Source organism: Eretmochelys imbricata, chromosome 17, assembly GCF_965152235.1.
Source record: "Eretmochelys imbricata isolate rEreImb1 chromosome 17, rEreImb1.hap1, whole genome shotgun sequence".
NCBI lineage: Eukaryota > Metazoa > Chordata > Testudines > Cheloniidae > Eretmochelys > Eretmochelys imbricata.
Window position 1 is genome coordinate 16,655,227 of NC_135588.1, and position 12,504 is coordinate 16,667,730.

The window sequence follows — 12,504 nt, forward strand, 5'->3', positions numbered from 1 at the left end:
ATGGAGATCATGTGATTCTAGAAAATTTAAGCAATACATGTTAAAAAGAAATGAGTTGATCTCACATCACTAGTTCTTGATTTTCAGTTCTCTGCTGTGAGTTTTTTGGCCCGTCTTCCTGTGTGAGGCCTATCTCAAGCTATGAGAGTTGGCTTTAAGTTTTACAGGGTCCTATCCAACTTTTCTGCCAAGGGGACCCTTTCCTAGATCTCTCATGATAGCCTGTGAGCTCCTCTCCCTGCCTATAACTAGTAATAACAATACTTAGCACATTACATAGAACTTTTCATCTTCAAAGCTGTGTACAAACATTACAATCACTTGACAGATTGCTCATGAATTTAAACCGGGCAAGTCACTCAGCCTAAAAATTATGGGGGAATCTTCAGACATGGCGATATGGGTGGGGGATTGTGAATACTGAAGGACACAAAGGTCCATGGAGAAGAGGGACAAGATAGTCACCTGACAGCACAGGTTACCCCAAAGTGCAGCACCTCCCCAAGTGTGGAGCCGGCGGCATTTGCCCCTTCTTGAGGTCTAAATTCTGCATGTGTAAGACAAGTTAAATGAAGGGATTGGGGGGAGTGCTAAATCAATAATCAGTGAGATTTTAAACATTTTCTACTGAAGGGCCCACAGCAGAACCTTTCATTTCCAAGAGGGAGAGACTTTAAAGGACTCCTTAAAATATGGTTTCAGAGTAGCAGCCGTGTTAGTCTGTATCCGCAAAACAAAAGGAGTACTTGTGGCACCTCAGAGACTAACACATTTATTTGAGCATGAGCTTTCGTGAGCGTCCGATGAAGTGAGCTGTAGCTCACGAAAGCTTATGCTCAAATAAATGTGTTAGTCTCTAAGGTGCCACAAGTCCTCCTTTCCTTAAAATATGATACCTGCCAATATTTGAAACCTATAAATGGACACTTCATGAGCTGGTCGCTCAGTTTAAGTACACGAGGCTAGAGATTTTTGGATGGACTCAGTGGGAAAATAATAAGTATTTTGCTAAAAAAAAAAAAAAGAGAGACTCCACTATTTTCTGACAGGCTTGGCCCTGTGAGCTGCCGAGTACCCCCTGCGCCGGGGCCATGCAGGACCTTGTAGGCTGGGGGACCAGTTGGCACGTGTGAAGTGACTTCCCAGAGCGGTGGCCGGGGCTCGCTACTCCGGAGTCAGACGGAAGGCAGGTCTGGCGAGAGCAGCCCCGTTGCTGGGACCCTGCTGCCGGGGCCTCTCTGCTGTTGCGACTGGAGACCCTAGGTCCAGCAGGGGAACTTCAGAGGGCACCGTCTCAGCGACCAACACAGCCAAAGACTCCGCCCCAGTTCCCAGGGCTGGGCCGCCTTCCCCGGAGGCCAGGGCACGGGCTGCACGCAGCGGGGGACGGCTGCTGGGGCGAACCCGGAAGGGGCTGGCCCCGGGAGCCCACGTGGAGCTGCAGCGTGGGTCCGAGCCGCGCCAGCCGCCGCCGCGGTCGCGTTATGGAGGCGGCCCCAGCCCCGCTTCCAGCCCCGACCCTCCCCGGCTCCGGCCCGCGGGGGGTCCTGCAACAGAACCGGCAGTTCCTGGACTTTTTCTGGGACATCGCCAAGCCCCAGCAGGAGGTTCGCCTGGCGGCCACCGAGAGCCTGCTGCGGTACCTGCGGGCCCGCGGGCAGGTCAGAGCGACGGAGCCTGGAGGAGGGGGGCTGGGGCCGCCGTGGGAGTTTCGCGGGGAGTCCAGAGCCCTCGGGGCAGCTGTAGGCGGGAGTGGAGTCCCGGGGTGTGGGGCGGAAGGGAGGTGGGGGAGCGAAGGGAATCGGGCTCTGCGGGGGGGAGTCCAGGTTCCCAAATGGTTGGGGGGAGAATCGGGCCCAGAGAGATGGGAAGGGAATTGGGCCCAGCGTCCCAGGGGTCTGGTTGGGTTCAGGAGGGGGTGGAAGGGTTAAGGCACTTGGGTCTAGGCTCTCGGGGGGCTGCTGCGATTGGAGCTAGATCCGGAGCAGTGTTTTGGTTGAGGTGAGTGGGTGCATAATCCCATCCCTACCTTCTACAGCTGTGAAGTAGAGGATCTGGTTACAGTGCAGTTCCCTGGTCTGGTACCAATCAGTGTCCCTTTCCCTGGGTTAAATCCCTGAGCAGACCAAGGGTTTGATACAGTCGCAGGGGTATATGCTTGGGCCTGGCTAATCTGAATTAGGGCAGTGAGGTGCATTTGTAGAACTGGGTATTCTTTGTAACTGACAGTCATGAGCCCAGTTGGGAGAAGTGGTCAGACAGTATTTATGTATTGACTAGCAGTACATCCTTATGATTTTCCTTATTGTAGGGAAGCATTCCTAAATGTACTGTATTTTTTAAAACATAATTTTTTAGGAAGATGAGCTGAAATATACTCTAAAACGATTGATAGAAGGACTGGGAGCAACTCGAGAGGCAGCCCGTCCCGGTTTCAGTCTGGCACTAGCTCAGGTTGGTATTTTCCCATGGGAGCGCACTCTCTATGGATTTCAGAGTATGCATCGATGGGTATGTTGGTAACGAAATAGTTCTAACTTGGCTTGGTTAAAGCATGGTGCTTATTTTTTGTTTAAATACTTGGGAGTTCTGATTGGTTAATCTCTGGATGCACAGGAGTCTTGGGAAGAGTTCTTGCATCTCAGAGTGAACTCTTGTAGGCCTTGTCTAAATACATACTGCTTTAGCTACACTGATATGGGAAAGTAGTCCTACCCCACCCCACACGGAGTGTGGACACACTGATGCTGGTTTAGCTTTTTCCAATAAGGAAAGGGGAATGTGTTCTATGGCAGGACTACGATTTCCTGAACATCAATCTTACGAACAACTAATTATATGAACTGTTTTTGTGCCGCTGAACGAGAGTTCAGTTCTTTAGCTGATGGTCAAGCAGCTATACAGGTTGGAAAAGATGAGAGAGTGGGTGACAAAGAGATGCAGTACTCACAAAGAAAAATCAAGCATGCTGTATAAATTTGTTACCATTCTTTGCGTACACTGGTATTGGACGATTAATGCATTAACTTTCACACCATACCCACAGTCATTTTGAGATCTTCAGTGTTATGAACTTTTTTAGTTTTTATGAACTCATCAATCCACAAATAGTTCATAAAACAGGGGCTCTTCTGTACCTACATTGGGCACCTTTAGTGCGGACGCTATTTTGCTGGTATAAGGGTAGGACTGGTGTAACTATTGGTTTTTTAAAAAAAAATCAAACCCCTCGCTGACATAGAATAATGCAAAACCTCTCCAATCCTTAACTCCGGGAGCCAGCCTTACCCTGCTCTGCTGTGAGAACCCCCGCTCCTGGGCTGTTCACGCACATGGAGCGTCGCAGCAGACCAGGCTTCAAAACAAGTTGGCCTCTGGAACTGATTGAAAAAACTGAAAACATTTAAAAATCAAAGCCAGTCTGCTCATGTTTGGTGCCAGTCTGTTTGACCTCTGAAGACTGAAGTACCCTTCCTTCGGAACAGGTACAATATGGGCAATGAAGACTGTTCTCTTTCATGCAACCCCTTGCTAGCAGGTCTCTGTTCTGACCCAGAAGGACCACCTCTCGAGGTCAAAGCATATTTTGTGCTCTACTGTAGACAGTTATACTTGAAAAATGGTGTGCACGCTATGGCTTTTCCTAGCATAGCCATGTCATTTGAAAATAAAATACAAATTTTAAAAATGGCACCCCTAACCAACATAGCTGTGCAGGGAAACTTTGGACTGTAGACTGGGTCTAAGGTTGGTAGAAAGAATCAGAGAGTTTGGTTCTAGTTCTTCGTTCAGTCTATAGTTGTTGAAGATAAATATGGATGTTGTGAGAGCATTTTCTCCTGGAGTTTAATCTCTGTCTCATGTTGGTCCTGATATCCAGGTTTTGCAATTTTTTGAAGAAATTCCACTGCATACTGTCCTGCAGCAGATAAAAGAAAAACACAACCTTGAGAGAGTAAAAAAGGTACGTCCGCCTTGTGCTCATAGCAACACCAGACAGTAGTTGTAAATCCTCCGTGTTCCTCAGTGAGTATTGATTACCTCGATCACCCTTGCTTTGGGGCCCCTTTTAAGGTACATGATTCTATTTGTCTGCCAGAATCTGTAATTACCCATGTTGTCACAGGACCTCGATGTGTGTGTACCGCTTCCATTGAAGAGGTTTGCATATGTGAATTGAGGGCAGCACAGCACCTTTTGCATGGAAGGATATTCAAGGTTGACTCTCCCTGCCTGCTTCTGGGCAGTTTTCACCTGCAGTGGTAGCTGTTGTTGAACATGAGATCTACCTGTTTTTGCATTTTGAATTGTTGGGCTACAGTGTTGATTTTCTTCTTTTCAGAAACTCTTTAGAAATGCTGCCTTTGGAAACTTTTTTGGGGTACTGGCTCTGTTCCAGTCTGGTCGTCTTGCAAAGGTAACATGGATGTTGCTTGTTCATGAGCAATTGACCTGGCGCTGTCCCAAATGTGGAACAAGACCTAGAGAGAAGGGATGGTCCATTGGTTAGGACTTTAGCCTGCGGACTTAGGAATCGCAGGTTCAAATCAATTTCTTGCTCCGCCATATGCTTCCTGTGTGACTGTGGGCAGATCAGTTAGTCTCTGTGCTTCAGTTCCCCATTTTACAAATGGAGGTAATAGCATGTCTCTCTCCCACGGGGGTGTCATGAGGATAAATACATTTAAGGTTGCAAGGTGCTCAGTTATTATGGTGATGGTGGCCAGACAAGTACCTTAGATAGCTGATACCTGCTGCTAAAATCCCAAGCTTTGTTTCGTTCAAATTTGTTGTATACAGCTGGAAATCAGCAGCGTCAAGAAAATCCAGAAAATGTGTAGAAAAGTTATCAGATCCAATCACCTTTGATGTGAAAACTGGTGAGGGTGGGGGTGGAGAGGGGAAGGGAAGGATGGGGAGAGAGTGAGAGAGGACAGAGATAATATGGTAACCATATAAAAACTGTCCGTAGATAGAGGGACAGAGGAGGTAGAACAATTCCTTTCCAGAAGAAAGGTTATCACGTGTCAGTCACACACAGGGAATGCTGTATCGGGAAGATCTGACTTACGCATCAGGAAGCAATTGGGTCGGTTTATTATTAATAATCGTAAGATTCAGCATATCCATTAGGAGTTAATAATGGAGCCATGAGCTTAACCGTGGTTGTGTACCGTTTACTTTTTTCTTGTTTTAATTTCTAGGACAAAAAGGCCCTCCTGGAGTGTGTCCAACTTCTGCAGAGCTTGGCCCAGCACCATGCCCACCTCCGAGATCTCCCCAGGAAAACGCTCGTTGACATCCTCTCGGAGGTATGAAGACCTGGCACCTGAATAGCGGAACTTTTTGTTTGTGGTCTTTGTTTTTTTCGTTAGGTTGGGTCTGAACCAGCTCCACTGATGTCAAAGGAGTCTTTCCATTGACTTCACTGGGTGTTGCACCAGATGGTTGGTGGTCCTGAAAACTGTCATGTGGGCAAGTCAGAATAGGGGAAGCTCATTGTCCATAAAATTGGTGCAGCAGTATAAGTCTCCATGTGTTGCTCGGTGTTGGTTGCTCAGGATAGGGGTGGATATGTGTAGATTGTTGGGGCTGGAGGAGAGGTAGGTGATGATAAGGGGAACTGAGGATTTAGCATAAAAAGAGTGTAGAATGGTTTATATGCATATTTCCGTGCTCTGTATGGTTTCTGTGGGTAGACTATGCAGACTATCAACCTTAACTCTAAGTTTACCAACCTTTTGATGTAAGAATGTTCTTGGTCTAGCAATTTTGATATAAGGTTTTTTTGTATGCTTGCCATGCTCCTGATTTGGGGCAGATTCAGATACTTTGTAGGTTCTTCAACAATGGAGTTTGTCTTTTTTTATTTCAAAAGCATCTATCCAGTTTATTCCAAAACGTATTAAAGTGTTCAAAATATTCAGCCAGGAAGATCCCATGGAGATGAACAACACCATTTTAAAATGGACTTGTATTTAAGAAATCATACAAACAAATCATGGCTGTATAGCACTGAAAGAGAGAAGAATCAAAATGCAGCAGGAAGTTTGCAATTACAGCCATGAAATAAAGCTCTTAGGACAGAGACCATCTGGGCCCCATTCTTGGTTTACCTTTAGGTTTTACTGTAGCAAACTAATTACAGCACGCTTTCTTCCTGTTGGCATGTGTGTCTCTTGTACATCCTTATAACCTTTTGTACCCATTGATAAATTTGGGTCCAATATTGTCCTGAGGTTTTGGGGTTTCTGTTTGTTTGTTTGTTACATCAGTAAAAATAAAGTTTTTATAAGGTACCAAAAAATATACAGTCTTTGCTGCAATCGATGATGGATCCCTAAGGTATTTTTAGGTCAGAATCTGTGTCTTATAAAAGTGAAGGAAAAGGGTTGATATCCCTTTTCCTATCAGATCCACCTTGGCTTTTGATATTGTGCAGTCTTGTCTCTTAGGGCCTGTTTAAGCACAAACTTTGTACCCCTTTAACTATACCAGTATAATTACACTAGCACAACACCCCTAGTACAACTATATTGGTATAATGGTGTAGTCGGTCAATATAGCTATTTCTGTATAGGAAGGAGAATATGCCATACTGGGTATAAGGCACCTTTGTACTGCTACAACTGCATCCGCTCTAGGGGATTTAAAAAAACCCACCCCTTTACCTCATATAGTTATACTATTCAATAACTATGTATAGAGCCGGTATCACTTGCTGTGTTGCTTCTCAATTGCATTGCTGTGTAGATTCCTGAAGCTGTGTTTGAGGAAGTCCTGTTCAGCGCCCTACAGGCTGACCTCACTTCGGCCTTCAGCACCCCGGAGCAGCTGCACCTCCTGCTCGTGGGCATACAGAAATTTCCTGGGGTTCTGAAACCCGATAAGCTGAAGATACTCCTAGGCTCATCTGCCATCGTAACCATGGAGAACGTTCCCAGGTGAGCTGTAGGAGAAGGGTGTAAAGATGCCAAGTCTCCCAACTTCCTGAATGTAAATGAGAAACCTAATTTGGCTCTGATGCCTAGGGGTGCTGGATGCTTGCATTTCCGATTGAATGTAATGGGAGATATGGTATGGAGCTGTTGCTGGGGTTGATGTTTATTCTTGGGCATCTCCAGACTGGCAGAGAGTGCTGCTCCCAATATTCAGATCAGTTGCTCATCTTTAGAGGCCGTGGCCGCAGATAACTTGTTAGTTTCCGTGCAGTTGTCTGTCCATTCCAGAAGGTGGTTAGAGGAAGGGATTTTGCCTTCAGAAAGTTCGTTCCTGACTGGATAGTTCAGATTTCCTATCCTCCTGTGGTTGCTTTTCTCTCAAGGCTTGTGAAGGTTTTGAAAACTGCTGCCAGATCTGAGAAGAAGGATAGGAATCTTCCACGTGTCGGGCTGGACTTGCTACGAGTGTCTGTGAAGGAAGGCGCCTTTGAACTCTTCTGGAAAGAAGCTGTAGAGAACGGGCTGCTTAAGGAAAAGTCGGGTCCTAATAGGTTTGTTTTAAAATGTCATTCATTGTTCTTAATATAATCTACTCTTCTGCTTCCTATCCGAACATGAATTCTGCTGCTGTATGGTGACTAAAACCTGATTTTAAAAAAAAAAAGGAGGGGGGTTGGGGGGAGAATTTCTCACAAAAAATGTGTCGGGTTTTTTATTTATATATATTTTTTTAACCCAGATCTAATTGTGACTAACTGAAGAAGCAGCTTTGCTGCAATCTAGGAAATACTGCTTGAAGTGTGATGATGTTTCCTGTTCTTAATAACTGGGACAAAAATTAGGCATATGTGATTGTGAGGACCATGGAAACTGGCAGAAGAACTTAAGGGCAGATGTACAACCTGAAACTACTGACACTGAAATCTGGTCAATTTAAGAATTATAACAGTGTCTGTCTTCATGTGAGATTTGGAGGTGGGCCAGATCCTGAAATTTGTGTCCATTCCCCTTTGTGTTGTTACCATGAGCTGAATTCAAATCCTTAGACCGTATGCACTCCCCATTTGGATTTGACACAGAACTAAAAAGTATCTGTTGTTTCCATTTCTAACATGAAGGTGGTTGAGACGGCAAGAGTTAACTGTTTTAGCAAGTTTTCAGGGTAAGATACCAAAATATTTTCAAGAACAAAGCTCATCAGTCATCTGCTGTATTGAGATTGATGCTATTGAGATTGGAGCCAAAATCTTGTGAGTGGTTTTTTGGCACTGTTTAATCTGAACCTGGGTTTGTTCACAAACCTGCTCCCTGAAACCTGACCCGAATCCAGAGTCAAACACTATTTCCTTGGCCTGTTGCTAAGGGATTTTGTTAACTTGCTGCATGCAAGCTTCAGGGAAAAAGAGAGGCCATTTTCCAACAGGAGCTGCCCAAATCTTGTATTTTGGTACTCGAATCAGCATCAGGATAGATGGGTGAATGCTCATTTTATGCTCTGAAGTGCCGTTCTTTTACAAAATCTGCCCACCTTAGAGTGCTAGGCTGGTAGTGTCCCTGTAGTCTTGACTGCTGTCCATTTCTTTACATCTCTGTGAAGCACACACAGGTGGTTTTCTTTCTCTGCCCTGTCCTTGTGTGTGGTGGTACTACTGTGTCCTTCCCTGAGGGAATCTGTTCTCTTTCCACTCAGTTACATGTGCTATCGGTTGCTGGGCAGCGCTCTCCCACTCTTGTCTCTGGACCAGTTACAGATTGTTCTCCGAGGGGAAGTGATGCGGCACTATGGGGATCATGTGGTATCGGCTCAGGTAGGCACCCCTGTGAGGATATGATGCAACCCATGCTAAAGACCCCAAACTCAAGAGCAAACCCTACCTGATACAGCCATTTTCAAATATCGCATTACAGTATTGTTAGACCTTGTGTTGTTTAAGGCAGTATTCGCTGTAGGTATATTGGTCATTATGGGCTGAATTTGGATTGTTCTTTATCTTCATTGTGTGTTAGTTTCTGGTCTTATTCCTTAACTGCTATTATTTTAGGCTGAGATTTTTCAAAAGGAGTCAGCAATTGCCTAACTCTTTTTATTGACATCGGGGCAGAATCCCCATTCATAGAATCATAGAATATCAGGGTTGGAAGGGACCTCAGGAGGTCATCTAGTCCAACCCCCTGCTCAAAGCAGGACCGATCCCCAATTAATTATCCCAGCCAGGGCTTTGTCAAGCCTGACCTTAAAAACTTCTAAGGAAGGAGATTCCACCACCTCCCTAGGTAACGCATTCCAGTGTTTCACCACCCTCCTAGTGAAAAAGCTTTTCCTAATATCCAACCTAAATCTCCCCCACTGCAACTTGAGACCATTACTCCTTGTTCTGTCATCTGCTACCACTGAGAACAGTCTAGAGCCATCCTCTTTGGAACCCCCTTTCAGGTAGTTGAAAGCAGCTATCAAATCCCCCCTCATTCTTCTCTTCCATAGACTAAACATCCCCAGTTCCCTCAGCCTCTCCTCATAAGTCATGTGTTCCAGTCCCCTAATCATTTTTGTTGCCTTCCGCTGGACTCTTTCCAATTTTTCCACATCCTTCTTGTAGTGTGGGGCCCAAAACTGGACATAGTACTCCAGATGAGGCCTCACCAGTGTCGAATAGAGGGGAATGATCACGTCCCTCGATCTGCTGGCAATGCCCCTATTATACATCCCAAAATGCCATTGGCCTTCTTGACAACAAGGGCACACTGTTGACACACATCCAGCTTCTCGTCCACTGTAACCCCTAGGTCCTTTTCCACAGAACTGCTGCTGAGCCATTTGGTCTCTAGTCTGTAGCGGTGCATTGGATTCTTCCGTCCTAAGTGCAGGACTCTGCACTTGTCCTTGTTGAACTTCATCAGATTTCTTTTGGCCCAATCCTCCAATTTGTCTAGGTTCTTCTGTATCCTATCCCTACCCTCCAATGTATCTACCTCTCCTCCCAGTTTAGTGTCATCTGCAAACTTGCTGAGGGTGCAATCCACACCATCCTCCAGATCATTTATGAAGATATTGAACAAAACCGGCCCCAGGACCGACCCTTGGGGCACTCCGCTTGATACCGGCTGCCAACTAGACATGGAGCCATTGATCACTACCCGTTGAGCCCGACAATCTAGCCAGCTTTCTATCCACCTTATAGTCCATTCCTCCAGCCCATACTTCTTTAACTTGCTGGCAAGAATACTGTGGGAGACAGTGTCAAAAGCTTTGCTAAAGTCAGGGAACAACACGTCCACTGCTTTCCCTTCATCCACAGAGCCAGTTATCTCGTCATAGAAGGCAATTAGATTAGTCAGGCATGACTTGCCCTTGGTGAATCCATGCTGACTGTTCCTGATCACTTTCCTCTCCTCTAAGTGTTTCAGAATTGATTCCTTGAGGACCTGCTCCATGATTTTTCCGGGGACTTATGTGAGGCTGACTGGCCTGTAGTTCCCAGGATCCTCCTTCTTCCCTTTTTTAAAGGTGGGCACTACATTACCCTTTTTCCCTTCGTCCGGGACCTCCCCTGATCGCCATGAGTTTTCAAAGATAATGGTCAATGGCTTTGCAATCACATCCGCCAACTCCTTTAGTACTCTCGGATGCAACGCATCCGGCCCCATGGACTTGTGCACATCCAGCTTTTCTAAATGGTCCCGAACCACTTCTTTCTCCACAGAGGGCTGGTCACCTCCTCCCCATGCTGTGCTGCCCAGTGCAGTAGTCTGGGAGCTGACCTTGTTCGTGAAGGCAGAGGCAAAAAAAGCATTGAGTACATTAGCTTTTTCCACATCCTCTGTCACTAGGTTGCCACCCTCATTCAGTAAGGGGCTCACACTTTCCTTGACTTTCTTCTTGTTGCTAACATACCTGAAGAAACCCTTCTTGTTGCTCTTAACATCTCTTGCTAGCTGCAACTCCAGGTGTGATTTGGCCTTTCTGATTTCACTTCTGCATGCATGAGCAATATTTTTATACTCATCTGTGGTCATTTATCCAATCTTCCACTTCTTGTAAGCTTCTTTTTTGTATTTAAGATCAGCAAGGATTTCACTGTTAAGCCAAGCCAGTCGCCTGCCATATTTACTATTCTTTCTACACATTGGGATGGTTTGTCCCTGTAACCTCAATAAGGATTCTTTAAAATACAGCCAGCTCTCCTGGACTCCTTTCCCCCTCATGTTATTCTCCCAGAGGATCTTGCCCATCAGCTCCCTGAGGGAGTCAAAGTCTGCTTTTCTGAAGTCCAGGGTCCGTATTCTGCTGCTTTCCTTGTGTCAGGATGCTGAACTTGACCATCTCATGGTCACTGCCTCCCAGGTTCCCATCCACTTTTGCTTCCCCTACTAATTCTTCCCCGTTTGTGAGCAGCAGATCAAGAAGAGCTCTGCCCCTAGTTGGTTCCTCCAGTACTTACACCAGGAAATTGTCCAAAAACTTCCTGGATTGTCTGTGCACCGCTGTATTGCTCTCCCAGCAGATATCAGGGTGATTGAAGTCTCCCATGAGAACCAGGGCGTGCGATCTAGTAACTTCTGTGAGTTGCCGGAAGAAAGCCTTGTCTACCTCATCCCTCTGATCCAGTGGTCTATAGCAGACTCCCACCACGACATCACCCTTGTTGCTCACACTTCTAAACTTAATCCAGAGACTCTCAGGTTTTTCTGCAGTGTCATACTTGAGCTCTGAGCAGTCATACTGCTCTCTTACATACAGTGCAACTCCTCCACCTTTTCTGCCCTGCCTGCATTGACTCACCAAAAATTGCCTGCATTGACTTTGATGGGAGTGGAGTTAAGACAATGCTGAGCACTTTTGAAAATCCCATCCTTAATCCTTATAGTTTCTTTATTTTTCGTGGTGGGCTAGTGCCCAGAGGCCCCCATTAGGACCAGGGTCCCATTGTGCTGGGTGCTGTACAAACACATTTGAAGACAAGGTATAAAAGTGTCACAGATGCTGGTAAGTCAGGGGTTCCCAAACTTTTCACTGGCACGATCCTGTTTTAATTAATTATTTCCTCTTAGGACCCCAGAGAGCCCATGTGCGAGGTAATGCCGCATGGAGGATGCCATTTTGTAGCGCAAAATGGCGTCCTCCGCCCAGCAAGGCTTCGCAAGAACTGTATGTGCGAGGTCACGCCGCATGGAGGACACTACTTTGCTCTCCAAAATGGCATCCTCCATGCATTGTGACCTCTCACTTACCAGACACGTGAGATCACGCTGTGCGGAGCAAAATAGTGTCCTCTTTGCGCATGCGTGCGCACACACACACTCACACGATTGCTGTGACCCTGTCTGTTTATGGCGTGACCGCATTTGGGTCAGAACCCACAGTTTGGGAACTGCTGTGTTAAGTAGTTTACCATAAAATTGGTAAATAATCTGGTTGGGGCTGAGGTCTGAGTTTCATTTGGAAAGCCACTGTAAAATTCATCCCTTTTGGCTCCAAGAAAACTAAAATTAGTCATTTTTTGAGGGGAACTCACCAAAAAATGGTGCTGGCTAGGCTCTGTGGGCTAACACAGTCCTGTTGCCC

The 12,504-nt window shown here is 46.0% G+C and overlaps 1 protein-coding gene across 1 annotated transcript in view; it reads left to right on the forward strand.

The window, feature by feature from the left end:
* The first annotated feature begins 1,457 nt into the window (after window positions 1–1,457).
* MYBBP1A (MYB binding protein 1a) overlaps window positions 1,458–12,504 on the forward strand; it is an 80,386-nt gene continuing 69,339 nt past the window's right edge. Inside the window, exons 1-8 of the mRNA XM_077836776.1 lie at window positions 1,458–1,661; window positions 2,359–2,454; window positions 3,881–3,964; window positions 4,343–4,417; window positions 5,205–5,312; window positions 6,754–6,944; window positions 7,325–7,492; window positions 8,632–8,749. Of these exons, the coding sequence (XP_077692902.1) occupies window positions 1,485–1,661; window positions 2,359–2,454; window positions 3,881–3,964; window positions 4,343–4,417; window positions 5,205–5,312; window positions 6,754–6,944; window positions 7,325–7,492; window positions 8,632–8,749 (1,017 nt within the window). The 5' untranslated portion in view covers window positions 1,458–1,484. The remainder of the gene's footprint in view (window positions 1,662–2,358; window positions 2,455–3,880; window positions 3,965–4,342; window positions 4,418–5,204; window positions 5,313–6,753; window positions 6,945–7,324; window positions 7,493–8,631; window positions 8,750–12,504) is intronic.